Source organism: Dendrobates tinctorius, unplaced genomic scaffold (genome assembly GCF_039654945.1).
Source record: "Dendrobates tinctorius isolate UK_male_01 unplaced genomic scaffold, ASM3965494v1 ptg000147l, whole genome shotgun sequence".
NCBI classification, from domain to species: Eukaryota; Metazoa; Chordata; class Amphibia; order Anura; family Dendrobatidae; genus Dendrobates; species Dendrobates tinctorius.
The window spans coordinates 15,281,020-15,298,164 of record NW_027361814.1 but is presented as its reverse complement, the minus strand read 5'-3'; the positions used below and the strand labels follow the sequence as shown (position 1 = coordinate 15,298,164).

At 43.1% G+C, this 17,145-nt stretch overlaps 1 protein-coding gene across 1 annotated transcript in view; it reads right to left on the bottom strand.

Moving 5' to 3' along the window:
* LOC141049745 (alpha-2-macroglobulin-like protein 1) overlaps positions 1 to 17,145 on the bottom strand; it is a 257,127-nt gene that overhangs the window by 74,975 nt on the left and 165,007 nt on the right. The window contains exon 17 of the mRNA XM_073546472.1: positions 13,355 to 13,436. Coding sequence (XP_073402573.1) covers positions 13,355 to 13,436 — 82 coding nt within the window. The remainder of the gene's footprint in view (positions 1 to 13,354; positions 13,437 to 17,145) is intronic.

The following is a 17,145-nucleotide window of genomic DNA, read 5'->3' as shown; positions in this document are numbered from 1 at the left end:
TTTTATCTGACAGAGGAGTTCAGTTTGTGTCTAGATTTTGGAGGACTTTCTGTTCCAAGCTGGGAATTCAGTTGTCCTTCTCCTCTGCTTTTCACCCTCAGACCAATGGGCAGACAGAGAGAACAAACCAGACCTTGGAGTCGTATTTGAGATGTTTTATTTCCGCTGATCAGGATGCTTGGGTTTCATTTTTGCCCTTGGCCGAATTTGCTTTAAATAATAGAGCTAGTTCTGCCACTTTGATGTCACCTTTTTTTGTAACTTTGGGTTTCATCCTCGATTTTCTTCAGGGCAGGTGGAGCCTTCTGCCTGCCCAGGTGTTGACACTGTGGTGGAGAGAATGCACCAGATCTGGGACCAAGTGGTGGATAAGTTCTCTCTCTCCCAGGGAAAGGCCCAGCGGTTTTCCAATTGACTTAGGACCATTTGTCCCCAGTTTAAGGTTGGTGATATGGTGTGGTTATCATCAAAAAATATTGCTATGAAGGTGGCTTCTCCTAAGTTTAAGCCTAGATTTATTGGACCTTACAAGATTTTGGAGATTATTAATCCGGTCTCTTTTCGTTTGGCTCTTCCTGTCACATTTAAAATCCATAATGTGTTCCATAAGTCCTTGTTGAAGAGGTTTGTTGAACCAGTTTTTCCTGGGGTGGCACCTCCGGACCCTGTATTGGTTGAAGGTAACATGGAATATGAGGTAGAGAAAATACTGGATTCCCGTCTGGCTAGACGGAGACTCCAGTATTTGGTTAAGTGGAAGGGTTATGGTCAGGAGGATAATTCCTGGGTCTCTGCCTCTGATATTCTTGCCAAAAGATTGGTGCGTGCCTTTCATCGGGCTCACCCTGATCGCCCTGGTGGCGTGGTTGAGGGTTTGGTGACCCCTCCTCAAGGGGGAGGTACTGTTGTGAGTTCATTTTCCCCTTCGTCACTGAGGTCTGGTGAACTCCCTATTCTGGTAAAGGAAGGTAATGAGCCTGATTATCAGGCACCTGGGTCTAATGATGATGACTGGCTGAGTTGAGTCACTGACTGGATATAAGGCTGCCGACGCCCTTCTGCCCTGACGGTGACTTCTCTGTGGACTTCTAGGACACCAGTCTCATTCCTGCTCCTCTAAAGCTAAGTTTTCTGCTTTGCCTTTTTGCATTTGTGTTTTGTTTTTTGTTTGCCTTGCTTTTCTGGATTCTGCCATTCCCTGCTGGGGTGTGCTGAATCTCCTTTTGCCTGTTGCTCTGTCTTCAGAATATTCCAGAGTACTGACATAGTCTTTTTGAAGCCTAGCGTCTTCAGGGCCTTTTTCACTGTCAGTCTGTTGGCTCTTATTTTCATAGGGTTTTTCACAGATTGCAGACAGCAGCCTTCCTGTCCTTTCCTACCTAGTTAGCTTGGGCCCCGTCTTTGCTCAGTCTATCTTTCTGTCTGTGTTGTGTTCTTTCTTCTTGCTTCACCGTCATTATATGTGGGGGGCTGCCTTTTGCTTTGGGGTCTGCTCTGGGGCAGTTTAGATTTCCCTTTCTGTCTTTAGGCTATCTAGTCCACCGGCTGTGATCGAGGGGTCTAGGGCATCGTAGGAACCCCCCACGGCTACTGCTAGTTGTGTTGATAGGTTCAGGGGTCTGCAATCCGATAGCTGCCAACCTCTCTTGGGACCCATGGAAGCGCTCGAGTAGCGTGAAACGGCCGTAGTCAGCCATTTGACACACTCTCCTTCACATCTCCGATGTGACATGTAATTCAGTGTCAATAAACATTCATCATTATCCCGCTGAGTGCGACCTTTTTCTCTTGGAAAAAACTGGATTTTTATGTTACATTGCAATCTCTTTTGTTGATTTACATGTTGTCTCCCTGCGAGTTTCCTTACTGTTGCAATTAAATTGTATTACTGTTAATCCTTGCTCTGCCTTCCCTGCATTACTGCATCCCGTTACCTGCTTACATACATGAAAGAATGAATGGGGCCATGTATCTTGAGATTTTGAGTGCAGACCTCCTTCCATCAGCAAGGGCATTGAAGATGAAACGTGGATGGGTCTTTCAGCATGATAATGATCCCAAGCACACTGCCAGGGCAACCAAGGAGTGGCTTCGTAAGAAGCGTATGAAGGTCCTGGAGTGGCCTAGCCAGTCTCCAGATCTCAACTCCATAGAAAACCTTAGGAGGGATTTGAAAGTCCGTGTTGCCCAGCGACAGGCCCAAAACATCACTGCTCTAGAGGATATCTGCATGGAGGAATGGGCCAACATACCACCAACAGTGTGTTCCAACCTTGTGAAGACTTACAGAAAACGTTTGACCTTTGTTACTGCCAACAAAGGATATATAACAAAATATTGAGATGAACTTTTGTTAATGACCAAATACTTATTTTCCACCATAATTTGAAAAACAAATCTTGCCAAATCGGACAAAGTGATTTTCTGGATTTGTTTTCTCATTTTGACTCTCATAGTTGTGGTCTACTTATGATGTCAATTACAGGCCTCACTCATCTTTTTAAGTGGGAGAACTTGCACAATTGGAGGCTGAATAAATACTCTTTTTCCCCACTGTAGTGGTTACCAAGAGCTTATGATGGATACATATGTTAATGCACATTATTGGAGCATTTTCAGTTTCATTGCTATGTTGTTTTCTTTATACTGATAATATATAGAGCTTCTATATGATATGATTTTAAATTATTATCAGATTTTATACTTTTATGCACATAATCATAATAATTTATAATCTATATGTGTGTTCTTTAACCATGAATTAAATGCAATTATACTGATAATATATAGAGCTTCTATATGATATGATTTTAAATTATTATCAGATTTTATACTTTTATGCACATAATCATAATAATTTATAATCTATATGTGTTCTTTAACCATGAATTAAATGCAATTATACTGATAATATATAGAGCTTCTATATGATATGATTTTAAATTATTATCATATTTTATACTTTTATGCACATAATCATAATAATTTATAATCTATATGTGTGTTCTTTAACCATGAATTAAATGCAATGATTAAGAACGGCAAGGTTTTAAACGTGTAAGCTACTATATACCTCCCCATAGGGGGCTCGTGACATTTTTGCCAATTGCATCAAAAAGATTTTTTTAATGAATTATGAATAAAAATATTTTTCATGGATATCATGGAGTTTGACCTTCCTTTTTCAAATGCTTCCATGTTTGACACTGTCCCCACACCATGGCTCTACAGAATTGTACTGTACATTACGAATATTCCCTGACATACGGCTTCATAGTGGCTTGCAACATTGGTCATTGGCCACAATGTAAAAACACAAAATCACTGCATATTTTACTCAATGTACAAACAAACATTACTAATATTTGTAATGAGGTACTGCACAGATTAAGCTGGGATGTATTTAAACGTTGTCTTTTATGTTTGATAATTTACAAAAGAAGGTCTAATCTAAGTGTAAAGGAATGAGTAGATGTCTGGCACCTCCTGAAGACTATATGTGATATTATAAATGTATTATTGTTGAGCACTGTTTTATGCCAAATTTATTGTAATGTCTCCCATTAGAGCTGAAGTAGATTAGACAGCTGGTAAAGGAAGAATTCACATTCAGCCAGTACTGCAGATGGGATGAGTGGTTGGAAGTAAAAGCAGAGTTACTTCCTAGTTAAATATGCAAATTGCCTCTTTAGAGCGAAAGATGACTAGAACTCTATAGCGCCACCTGTTGGAAGCAATGATCCTAAAAGTCAATTTTGACCCTTTAACCCCTTCCTGCCATCCGACGTACTATCCCGTCCACGGTACCCGGGCCCGTATGACCGGGGACGGGATAGTACGTCGGGCCCTTTAATGCGATACCGCGACTAAAGTCGCGGTGATCGCATTAAAATTCCGACGCCATCTCACCTTAGAAAAGATGGCGTCGGCATCCCGGGCTGCGATCCCGCCCCCCCGGCATCCAGAGCGCTGTGATTGGCTGTTCAATTCTGAACAGCCAATCGCAGCGTTTCTCATTGTTTCAGCCAATCAGCTTGGCTGAAACAATGATGTCCTAGGCGGGGATCGAGTACCGATGTACTCGATCCTAGAGCCGGTGCCTGGCAACGCCAGGCACCGGCAAAAAGCACCCGGATTGGCGCGATCGCCGATCTGATCGATCGCGCCAATCGCAGTGCACAGCGGCGCTATATCGCCGCAGTGCCCTGCCAGTACCGGCCAGGATCGGTGCTATATTAGCACCGATCGTGCTGGAGCCTGATGCAGGCCCAGTAGGGCCTGCAGGAGTTGGCTGGCGCGATCGATTAGATCGGCGATCGCGCCAACCACAGGGCACAGCTGCGGTCACCATGTGACCGCTCTGTGCCCTGCTGGTGACCTGGGCATGACCTGCCTAGTAATCGGAGCTGTGAGCTCCGATTCTAGGCAGTTGCCATGGTCACCAGGCAGATCAGGGATTGGTGGGATCGATGTAATCATTCGATCCCACCAATGACAGGTCACAGCAGCGATGTGACCGCTCTGTGACCTGCCCCCTGACCTGCCTCTGACCTTTCTGACCTGTCTGCAGGGGTCCTCACTCTAGCTGAGGATTCCTGCAGAGAGGTCGGACACAGCAAGAGCTCCTGTGCTGGGTATTGTGGTGCCACAGCTTGTAGCATCACAATCCCTGCAGAAGAAAGAAGAAGAAGAAGAAGAAAGAAAACTACAATTGTAAGTGTTAATTGATCCCTGATCCCCTGCCCAATCTATCTTCACCCCCCAATCTATCTTCATCCCCCCATCCCCCCTCCACCCCCCCTCTTACCCCCCTTTTACTCCCCTCCACCCCACTTTTGCGTCACCTCCGTGCGCAGCCGGCGAGCGTTGATCGGTGACGCAGTTCACCGATCAACACTCGCGCTCGCTTTTTTTTCCTTAGCCCCCTTTGCGCCACTTCCGTTCACACATTCCGCAGCCGCAAAAGTTGGATAAGTGACACACGTCACTTATCCAAGCTTGTGCCTGCCGTTTTTCATTTTTTTCACCCCCCTTTGTGCCACCTAACTACAACCCTAACTGTTGATCCCTGCCCAATCTATCTTCATCCACCCCAATCCCCCCATCCCCCTTCCCCCTATTTTTACCCCCCTCCACCCCACTTTTGCGCCACCTCCGTGCGCAGCTGCCGAGCGTTGATTGGTGACGAGGTTCACCGATCAACACTTGAGCTCGTTTTTTTTTCCTTAGCCCCCTTTGCGCCACTTCCGTACACACATCCCGCAGCCGCAAAAGTTGGATAAGTGACACACGTCACTTATCCAAGCTTGTGCCTGCCGTTTTTCATTTTTTTCACCCCCCTTTGTGCCACCTAACTACAACCCTAACTGTTGATCCCTGCCCAATCTCTCTTCATCCACCCCAATCCCCCCATCCCCCTTCCCCCTATTTTTACCCCCCTCCACCCCACTTTTGTGCCACCTCCGTGCGCAGCCGCCGAGCGTTGATTGGTGACGCAGTTCACCGATCAACACTTGAGCTCGCTTTTTTTTCCTTAGCCCCTCCGTACACACATCCCGCAGCTGCGAAACTTGGATAAGTGACACAGTTCACTTATCAGAGTTTGCCGTTTTCCTTTTTTTTTTTTTTTCCACCCCCCCCTTGCGCCACCCCGTGCGCACATCCAGCAGCCTAGTTTTGATAAGTGACACTTATCAGCTAGGGCCTGCTGTTTTATACTTTTTTCCACAGCTTTTTCTTTACAGAAAGTTTACACCAATCACTCCCCCCCCCCCCACGTACACATACAGTTTTCAATAAAGTGTACACCCAAGCACCATATTTACACAAAAATGTCATCAAATTCATCCCAACAGCGCTATTCAGTGGAGGAGGCATATGCTTTACTTGCCTCCGAAACTGATAGCGATTTGGATGACGATCCGACTTTTCTTTATTTTTCGGATTCGTCATCCTCTTCTTCTTCCTCTTCTCCCTCCTCATCTTCCTCCTCGGGTCCTGCGGAACCGCCACGCAGACGCTCCAGGACAGAAGATGAGGCAGCGCCCACCATGCCCGCAGCTGACCCAGTGCTCCCCGTATGGACCTCGCCCCCCGAAAATTACGAGCCACTGATTCCTGATTTTGTGGCAGAATCAGGAATCAAGTTTGACACCACCGGCCTCACAGAAATTGACTTTTTCAAAGTCTTTTTCTCTGAGGATTTTGTTAACCTCATGGTGGAGCAAACTAATTTGTACGCTCGTCAATTTTTGGAGCAAAACCCGCGTTCAACATTTTCAAACTGGTCTCCTGTAGACGCAGTTGAAATGACGCAGTTTTGGGGCCTGGTCCTCCATATGGGGATACTGAAGAAGCCGGAAATTCGGCAATATTGGAGTGTTGATATTTTATACAACACTCCAGTGTTCCGAATGGTCATGGCCCGGACGCGTTTTGAGGCCATCCACAAGTTTCTGCATTATACTGATAATGCAGCGTGTCCCGCACAAGATGACCCCAACTTTGACCGTCTGTTCAAAGTTCGGCCGGTCATCGAACACTTCAACAAAAAGTTTGCTGAAGTGTACGTGCCCCAAAGGGACATCTGCGTGGATGAGTCCTTGGTTCACTTCAAGGGAAGGCTGTGATTCCGTCAATACCTGCCCAGTAAGAGGGCCAGGTACGGAATCAAACTCTATAAGTTGTGTGAGAGTACCTCAGGGTACACCCACAAGTTTAGAGTTTACGAAGGGAAGGACACCCGGATTGAACCCCCTGAGTGTCCTCCTTTCCTGGGAGTGAGTGGGAAAATTGTGTGGGATTTGGTGCACCCACTGCTGGATAAAGGTTATCACCTCTACACTGATAACATTTATACCAGCATCCCACTCTACAAATCCCTCTCTGAGCGACGTACCGCAGCCTGCGGTACTGTCCGCAAAAATCGGAGAGGCCTCCCGAAGACGCTACTTGGGCAGATGCTCCGAAAAGGTGAGAGCAGAGCCCAATGTAGCGACCACCTGCTGGTGGTCAAGTACAAGGACAAGAGATGTCCATCTCTTGACCACCATACACGGTGATGGCAGTACCCTCTGCACTGTACGGGGTACCTCTACACAGGTCCTCAAACCGACATGTGTAGTGGGGTACAACAAAAAAATGGGGGGAGTTGATCTCTCCGATCAACTCCTCCAACCGTACAATGCATTGAGGAAGGCCAAGGTGTGGTACAAAAAGCTGGCCGTGCACATCGTCCAAATGGCAATGCTCAACGCATTCCTGCTGTCACAATGTGCATGCCCCAGCGATACGGCGTACCTTCATTTCCAGGAGGTAGTGGTTAAGGCCATGATGTTTGGCGCTCAGGAAGGAGCGGGCCCCAGTACTTCAGGAACTGAAGGTGCTCGTATTGTCCCAGGTCAGCATTTTCCGGGGGTGGTCCCGCCAACCCCAAGAAAAGGTAAGCCGCAAAAAAGGTGTCGAGTGTGTTACAAAAAAGGAATACGCAGGGACACCACTTACCAGTGCGACACCTGCCCCGAAAAACCTGGCCTGTGCATGAAGGATTGCTTCAAATTGTACCACACCTCCATGCACTACTAATTTACATTAGATTAGTTGGGGGCACATCTAGATTTGTTCATTGGGGGTCTAGTATCCAAAATGATGTCATATGTGGGTTTTTTTCCTGTTTAGGCACATCAGGGACTCTGCAAATGGAACATGACGCCAGCAGACCATCAAAGTCTGCATTCCAAAACAACACTACTTCCCTTTCGAGCCCCAACGTGTGCCTAAACAGTTTTTTCCCACATGTGGGGTACCAGAGTACCCAGGACAAATTGGACAACGACTTTTGGGGTCCAATTTCTCCTGTTACTCTTGGGAAAATTAAAAATTGGGGACTAAATGATCATTTATGTGGGAACAAAACAGGATTTTATATTTTCACGCCTGGGCATTATAATCTTTAGTGAAACACTTGGGGGTTCAAAGTGCTCACCACACATCTAGATAAGTTCCTTAGGGGGTCTAGTTTCCAAAATGGGGTCACTTATGGGGGGTTTCTACTGTTTAGGAACATCAAGGGCTCTGCAAATGGAACATGACGCCCGCAGACCATTCCATCAAAGTCTGCTTTCCAAAACGTCATTACTTCCCTTTCGAGCCCTGACGTGTGCCCAAACAGTAGTTTTCTCCCACATGTGGGGTATCAGGGTACTCAGGACAAATTGGACAACAACTTTTGGGGTCCAATTTCTCCTGTTACTCTTGGGAAAATTAAAAATTGGGGACTAAATGATCATTTATGTGGGAACAAAACAGGATTTTATATTTTCACGCCTGGGCATTATAATCTTTAGTGAAACACTTGGGGGTTCAAAGTGCTCACCACACATCTAGATAAGTTCCTTAGGGGGTCTAATTTCCAAAATGGGGTCACTTATTGGGGGTTTCTACTGTTTAGGAACATCAAGGGCTCTGCAAATGGAACATGACGCCCACAGACCATTCCATCAAAGTCTGCTTTCCAAAACGTCATTACTTCCCTTTCGAGCCCTGACGTGTGCCCAAACAGTAGTTTTCTCCCACATGTGGGGTATCAGGGTACTCAGGACAAATTGGACAACAACTTTTGGGGTCCAATTTCTCCTGTTACTCTTGGGAAAATTTAAAAATTGGGGACTAAATGATCATTTATGTGGGAACAAAACAGGATTTTATATTTTCACGCCTGGGCATTATAATCTTTAGTGAAACACTTGGGGGTTCAAAGTGCTCACCACACATCTAGATAAGTTCCTTAGGGGGTCTAGTTTCCAAAATGGGGTCACTTATTGGGGGTTTCTACTGTTTAGGAACATCAAGGGCTCTGCAAATGGAACATGACGCCCGCAGACCATTCCATCAAAGTCTGCTTTCCAAAACGTCATTACTTCCCTTTCGAGCCCTGACGTGTGCCCAAACAGTAGTTTTCTCCCACATGTGGGGTATCAGGGTACTCAGGACAAATTGAACAACAACTTTTGGGGTCCAATTTCTCCTGTTACTCTTGGGAAAATTAAAAATTGGGGACTAAATGATCATTTATGTGGGAACAAAACAGGATTTTATATTTTCACGCCTGGGCATTATAATCTTTAGTGAAACACTTGGGGGTTCAAAGTGCTCACCACACATCTAGATAAGTTCCTTAGGGGGTCTAGTTTCCAAAATGGGGTCACTTATTGGGGGTTTCTACTGTTTAGGAACATCAAGGGCTCTGCAAATGGAACATGACGCCCGCAGACCATTCCATCAAAGTCTGCTTTCCAAAACGTCATTACTTCCCTTTCGAGCCCTGACGTGTGCCCAAACAGTAGTTTTCTCCCACATGTGGGGTATCAGGGTACTCAGGACAAATTGAACAACAACTTTTGGGGTCCAATTTCTCCTGTTACTCTTGGGAAAATTAAAAATTGGGGACTAAATGATCATTTATGTGGGAACAAAACAGGATTTTATATTTTCACGCCCGGGTGTTATAAACTTCTGTGAAGCCCTTGGGGGTTCAAAGTGCTCACCACACATCTAGATAAGTTCGTTAGGGGGTCTAGTTTCCAAAATGGGGTCACTTGTGGGGGGTTTCCACTGTTTAGGCACATCAGACGCTCGTCAAACGTGACATGGCGTCCGATCTCAATTCCAGCCAATTTTAGGTTGAAAAAGTCAAACGGGGCTCCTTCCCTTCTGAGCCCTGCCATGTGCCTAAACAGTGGTTCCCCCCCACATATTGGGTATCAGCGTACTCAGGACAAATTTGACAACAACCTTTGGGGTCCAATTTCTCCTGTTACCCTTGGGAAAACAAAATATTGGGGACTAAATGATCATGTTTGTGGAAAAAATATGATTTTTTATTTTCACGCCCGGGTGTTATAAACTTCTGTGAAGCCCTTGGGGGTTCAAAGTGGTCACCACACATCTAGATAAGTTCCTTAGGGGGTCTAGTTTCCAAAATGGGGTCACTTATTGGGGGTTTCTACTGTTTAGGAACATCAAGGGCTCTGCAAATGGAACATGACGCCCGCAGACCATTCCATCAAAGTCTGCTTTCCAAAACGTCATTACTTCCCTTTCGAGCCCTGACGTGTGCCCAAACAGTAGTTTTCTCCCACATGTGGGGTATCAGGGTACTCAGGACAAATTGAACAACAACTTTTGGGGTCCAATTTCTCCTGTTACTCTTGGGAAAATTAAAAATTGGGGACTAAATGATCATTTATGTGGGAACAAAACAGGATTTTATATTTTCACGCCCGGGTGTTATAAACCTCTGTGAAGCCCTTGGGGGTTCAAAGTGCTCACCACACATCTAGATAAGTTCCTTAGGGGGTCTTGTTTCCAAAATGGGGTCACTTGAGGGGGGTTTCCACTGTTTAGGCACATCAGACGCTCGTCAAACGTGACATGGCGTCCGATCTCAATTCCAGCCAATTTTAGGTTGAAAAAGTCAAACGGGGCTCCTTCCCTTCTGAGCCCTGCCATGTGCCTAAACAGTGGTTCCCCCCCACATATTAGGTATCAGCGTACTCAGGACAAATTTGACAACAACCTTTGTGGTCCAATTTCTCCTGTTACCCTTGGGAAAACAAAATATTGGGGACTAAATAATCATGTTTGTGGAAAAAATATGATTTTTTATTTTCACGCCCGGGTGTTATAAACTTCTGTGAAGCCCTTGGGGGTTCAAAGTGGTCACCACACATCTAGATAAGTTCCTTAGGGGGTCTAGTTTCCAAAATGGGGTCACTTGTGGGGGGTTTCCACTGTTTAGGCACATCAGACGCTCGTCAAACGTGACATGGCGTCCAATCTCAATTCCAGCCAATTTTAGGTTGAAAAAGTCAAACGGGGCTCCTTCCCTTGTGAGCCCTGCCATGTGCCTAAACAGTGGTTCCCCCCACATATTGGGTATCAGCATACTCAGGACAAATTTGACAAGAACCTTTGGGGTCCAATTTCTCCTGTTACCCTTGGGAAAACAAAATATTGGGGACTAAATGATCATGTTTGTGGAAAAAATATGATTTTTTATTTTCACGCCCGGGTGTTATAAACTTCTGTGAAGCCCTTGGGGGTTCAAAGTGGTCACCACACATCTAGATAAGTTCCTTAGGGGGTCTAGTTTCCAAAATGGGGTCACTTGTGGGGGGTTTCCACTGTTTAGGCACATCAGACGCTCGTCAAACGTGACATGGCGTCCGATCTCAATTCCAGCCAATTTTAGGTTGAAAAAGTCAAACGGGGCTCCTTCCCTTCTGAGCCCTGCCATGTGCCTAAACAGTGGTTCCCCCCCACATATTGGGTATCAGCATACTCAGGACAAATTTGGCAACAACCTTTGGGGTCCAATTTCTCCTGTTACCCTTGGGAAAACAAAATATTGGGGACTAAATGATCATGTTTGTGGAAAAAATATGATTTTTTATTTTCACGCCTGGGTGTTATAAACTTCTGTGAAGCCCTTGGGGGTTCAAAGTGGTCACCACACATCTAGATAAGTTCCTTAGGGGGTCTAGTTTCCAAAATGGGGTCACTTGTGGGGGGTTTCCACTGTTTAGGCACATCAGACACTCGTCAAACGCGACATGGCGTCCGATCTCAATTCCAGCCAATTTTAGGTTGAAAAAGTCAAACGGGGCTCCTTCCCTTCTGAGCCCTGCCTTGTGCCCAAACAGTGGTTCCCCCCCATATATTGGGTATCAGCGTACTCAGGACAAATTTGACAACAACTTTTGGGGTCCAATTTCTCCTGTTACCCTTGGGGAAATAAAAAAATTGTTGCTAAAATATTATTTTTGTGACTAAAAAGTTAAATGTTCATTTTTTCCTTCCACGTTGCTTCTGCTCCTGTGAAGCACCTGAAGGGTTAATAATCTTCTTGAATGTAGTTTTGAGTAGCTTCAGGGGTGCAGTTTTTAGAATGGTGTCACTTTTGGGTATTTTCTGCCATATAGACCCCTCAAAGTGACTTCAAATGTGAGGTGGTCCCTAAAAAAAATGGTTTTGTAAGTTTTGTTGTAAAAATTAGAAATCGCTTGTCAAATTTTAACCCTTATAACTTCCTAACAAAAAAAAATGTTGTTTCCCAAATTGTGCTGGTGTAAAGTAGACATGTGGGAAATGTTATTTAGTAACTATTTTGTGTCACATATTTCTCTGTTTTAAGGGCATACAAATTCAAAGTTTGAAAATTGCAAAATTTTCAAAATTTTTGCCATATTTCTGTTTTTTTCATAAATAAACGCAAGTTATAGCAAAAATTTTTTACCACTAAAGTGAAGTACAATATGTCACGAGAAAACAACCTCAGAATCGCCTAGATCCGTTGAAGCGTTCCAGAGTTATAACCTCATAAAGGGACAGTGGTCAGAATTGTAAAAATTGGCCCGGTCATGAACGTGCAAACCACCCTTGGGGGTGAAGGGGTTAATGAGCCTTGAAATATGACTTAGTAAAAAAGCCAAATCAGAATCTCACTTTGCAGACAAAAGATGTTTCAGGGTATTGCCCCTCGTCAGTGCAAAGTATGAGATCTGATTTGGCTAGGTGAGAGGCTCTGGAATAAGGTCTAAGGGGTAACGTTTCTCCTTGTGAAGAGTGACATACCGACCATGGCAAGACATTATAAGTAAGGAGGCTTATTTGCCATGCAATGCTCTTCTGGGAAAATAAATGTGCAATTTGCCTTTTCAGAGAGGAAGAGGACTAGTGCTCTATAGCGTCACCTGTTGGAAGCTGCGATCCTACAAGTCACTATCGACCTTTGCTGGAGAGGGCTGTGGTCAGTGAAGGTCAGACAAAAGGAAAGGAGTATACTAATCAGGCAAGACGTATCTCTAAAATGTTATTGAATAAGTGCAGTGTCACCACATGTAAAGGAAATATCTATGCCTCTGTGAAAACAGATGAAGATGTGAATGCCAAATGATATCTTGTACAAATGTTATACTGGTTTCATCAGTGAAGAGATTTATTTTTATAAAATGTGCTGCCTGCTTCTTTGTGAACATAAAACTTTGGGGGTTTCTGCACCATTTCAGTGTACTAGCTACACCCACAAACTCAAAGGAACCTGTTCTACTGGTGCATGGGGTCACTGCGATAAGCTCATGATTAAGGGTGTGAAGTCACCTGAAACGCGTCGATGTCGAATACCATGTAACTTACAGCGCTGATTCTGTTTTAACCTCTACTGAGCACTTTCAGTGAATAAAGAAAGAAGTTTGTTCACAGGTTCCTTGAGCTGGATTTTCTCCTGCTTTGTGGTCACAGTGATAAACCTTGACCCATGCGACATTTACATAAGGATTTTGATTTATGGAAGTACCTTTAGTTGTTTTCTTTTTTACAGACATACGGGCAGCCACCTCTTGTGAGCCAGTGTTGGTAAAAAGAAGTAAGAAGTTTTCCTAAAAAAAAGAAAAATATTGACTTGGTCACATTAACCAACTTACTTTATATTTAGCCAGTCGTCAAGAGGTGCTTTTTTATTTTTATTTGATGGTTCTATTATTTCACCCTCTCCATTAATGTGACTTAGTAGCAACAAATAACAGTGTTGATTGACGAACCTGAATTAGGTAATTGTGAAGTCATCAGACGAATTAGTCATTACAAATGTAAAGTAAATTCTGTTGAACCTGAAATCCTTGAGGAAGAAAAGCCTTCTCAAGATAATTGTTAATATTGTCATCTCTTGTTGATCAGCATTGAATAGCAGTCTCATAAGCTACCTGATATTTGGTTCATATTGAATATAGGGCATATAATTAAAGGGAACGTGTCAGCTGTTTTGGCTGATATAAGATGCAGCCACTGCCTTTCAGGGTTTATCTACGGAACGCTCCCAGGGTGAGTACAATAAAACTTATTTTTGTTATCTTTCAGGTCGGATGGGGGCTTATTTACAGCATTATAGAATGCTGTAGATAAGCCCTGAAAGGCAGTGACAGCATCTTATAGGGGCCAAAACAGCTGACAGGTTCCCTTTAAAAAGCTAACTTAGCCTTTCCTCTCACCAATCCTTCAGAGGTTTCTACAGGGGAACTTCAACCTACCAAAAAAATAATTATTTATGCAAAAATTGAGAATTCTGTTATAAAAAATTGCAGTCACCAAGAAAATCAATAACTTTAGGTTTTTAGTTACAACAATGTTTCCCATTGATACCACCTCTGCGTAGGGGCCCAATACGGCATAAGGTACTACTGGGGAAAGTGAAACCAGTAGATTGTTCCCATAAAATTCTGATTTGCACGAAAAAGGAGTATGAAGCAGAGACCTAAAGAAAACTGAGTCACATAATATCAACATTTAAAAAAAAAACATTCTTGCCCTTTGTGCCAATTCATGTGCTTAATGGGCTTAATCCTGAACAGGGTCTTACCCATGAAATTCACTTGAGATGCTTCTTCCCAAACAATTTTCACTAAAAATGAGAAGTATGTTGAGACATCCCAAAAATTTGATTCATGAAAGGCATACATTTTGTTTTGAAAATTTGTTAAGCATTCTGTGCGCAGAGCTGGCAGCGTCTTGATCCCAAATGCTACGCCTCAAAAAATTAATTTAACTAAAAATGGGTACACTGAGATGTCCCAAAAGTTGGAGTCATGAAAGATAAAAAATGTTCCTTTCATATTCTTCAGTAAGCAACGCAAAGCCCTCATCACCTGCCAATGGCAGATTTCAAATACAATCAGTGTCAGACAATGTGCTGGATGTCTCTCTGTCTCTCACTCTTGCCATCAAATAGATATCATTTAAGGTCTATTTGTCTCACACGCCAGGAAGCACACTTTCTCTGGTAGACAAACCTTGGTTTCAGTATTTTACTGCAGTAGGAAAATTAGGACTGAGATGACTTTAAAACTTCCCTGGTCCTTTGTAGTGCGTCGAGAATAAACAAAAAAATCAAGATACTGCTGTTGTTATTGCAGTATTTCACAAGTCAATCAATTTGAATTTCACTCTGCAGGTCCTGCACCTCCCTGTCACTTGAATCTGGCTGTTATTAATCAAAGACTGAGACTACCACTACCATTTTCTATGTTTCTCGGTGCTGCAGTGGTACACCAAACTCTGAATTAGACCCTAAATTGACCTGCCCTAATCTTTTATAGTGCCTGTTATAGTCCCTCCTGATTGGCTGTGATAGACCATGTGATGTGATAGCTGCAAGGTTTTTTTTTTTAGGAAACATATGCTGCTTTGTCATCTGCCATGTTAACTGCTCTCTGTGGGCTCTTTTCAACAATGTGTAAAATAGTGCTGAGCAGTTCTTTTGGCAATAATAATAATCTTTATTTTTATATAGCGCTAACATCTGTATGAATTGAATTGCAAATTGTTTCACGTCACCAAGACTTGAGATTTTCATGGAATTCAACTCACAGTTGATCAATGTGATCGTCTCTAATTAATATCTTAAATTACAGAAATATTGAAATTTCCGCTTTGTTATGGCAAATGGCCATTCTTGCAAAAGCAACAACAAAAAGTCACATGGACATCATTTTTGAATGTGCAACGACTGATTATTAAAGTGTGAATTTGTCATAGACTCATAACAATGTTAGCATTGTTTTCTTTTTCCTGTAAATGCAACCACCAACCATGCAGAGGCATACAAGGAAATTGCAGCCTGGAAAATCAGGTAACATGTAGATGTTATAGCATATACATGTATCGACAAAATTATTTGTACCCTTCTAGTAAAGTAAGAAAAACCCACAATGGTCACTGAACTAACTTGAAACTGACATACGCAATTACTAATTTTCAGTTTAAATTTGTCAAACATCAACTAATGAAAATTAGACAATGCTTCTGGTTCAAAAGAAAAATATAAAAACAAAAAAACTAATGAAAATATCCTGGATATAAATGATGGTCGCTTTAACTTAATATTTTGTTGCACAATTTTTTTGAAGCAATCACTGCAAAAAATGATTTCTGTAACTGTCAATGAGACTTCTTCTAGTAAGAAAACTGCTCCATCCGGTGGAAGGCATCTACTCCAGACTGCAGGTCTTAGCTCCTTCCACAGATGTTCAACAGGATTTAGATCATGGCACATAAAGACCACTTCAGAATAGTCGAATGCTCTGCTTTTAGACATTCTTAGATGTTTTTATTTCTGTGTTTTGAATCATTATCCTGATGGAGGACCCATGACTTACGAGTCAGACCAAGCTTTCTGACCCTGGGCAGCACATTTTGCTACAGAATGGCTTAATAGTCTTAACATTTAATTGAACCCTGTACAGACTCAAGACACTCTGTGCCATATGCCACACCCTGTGCCATATGCCACAAAGCAGTTTCAAAACATAACAGAGCCCACTCTATGTTTGACAATAGATACAATGGCCTTTACCTTGTATGCTTCATTCTTGCATCTGTGTACATAGAGCTGATGTAACTTGTTAAAAACTCCAGTGTGATAACACAGCATTTAATATTAAATATCCAGATGTAAATTTGGAAATCCAGGAGCCATAAACTGTTATTTTCATATTGACTCTTATTGTAGTTAACTTGATATTTGTAAATTGATGAATTGTTGTTATTTACCTCTCACATCAGCTCCTACAGTTTATTGTACTGTTATCTTTGCAAAACAGGGATGCAGGGTAACTGAACAATGATGTTGGCTGATATTTTTATTAAACATTATATCAGGTCATGCAGTTTGCTGACTTGCAGATATTGAAGGATAAACTATAAATTATCAAACCATGCTGATTAACCTCATCATCCCTTCCCCTTGACATATGGATGATGGCTTGAAGGACAAAAGTTGTGAACAATAAAAAGGAATATGCCTCTGTAGCAACACATCCAAAGATCCAGAGATCTAAAGAACCAGAGACTTTAAAAAACCACAGCCAGGAACACTATACAGGATAGCTGCAGAACATCATGACTCCATCACGAGGGACACAGATTTGACATTCTACAAGATGCCAACTTACGGAACCATGGCCCTGGTTGAAAGAATACAGACCTGCTCCATTGACCATACGTTTGGGGTAGACAGGATGTGGACCCGCCGGTCACCTGGCTCCATGGCTCCACACATTAAGATGCACAGTTTCAACGTATCTCTCTATTCTT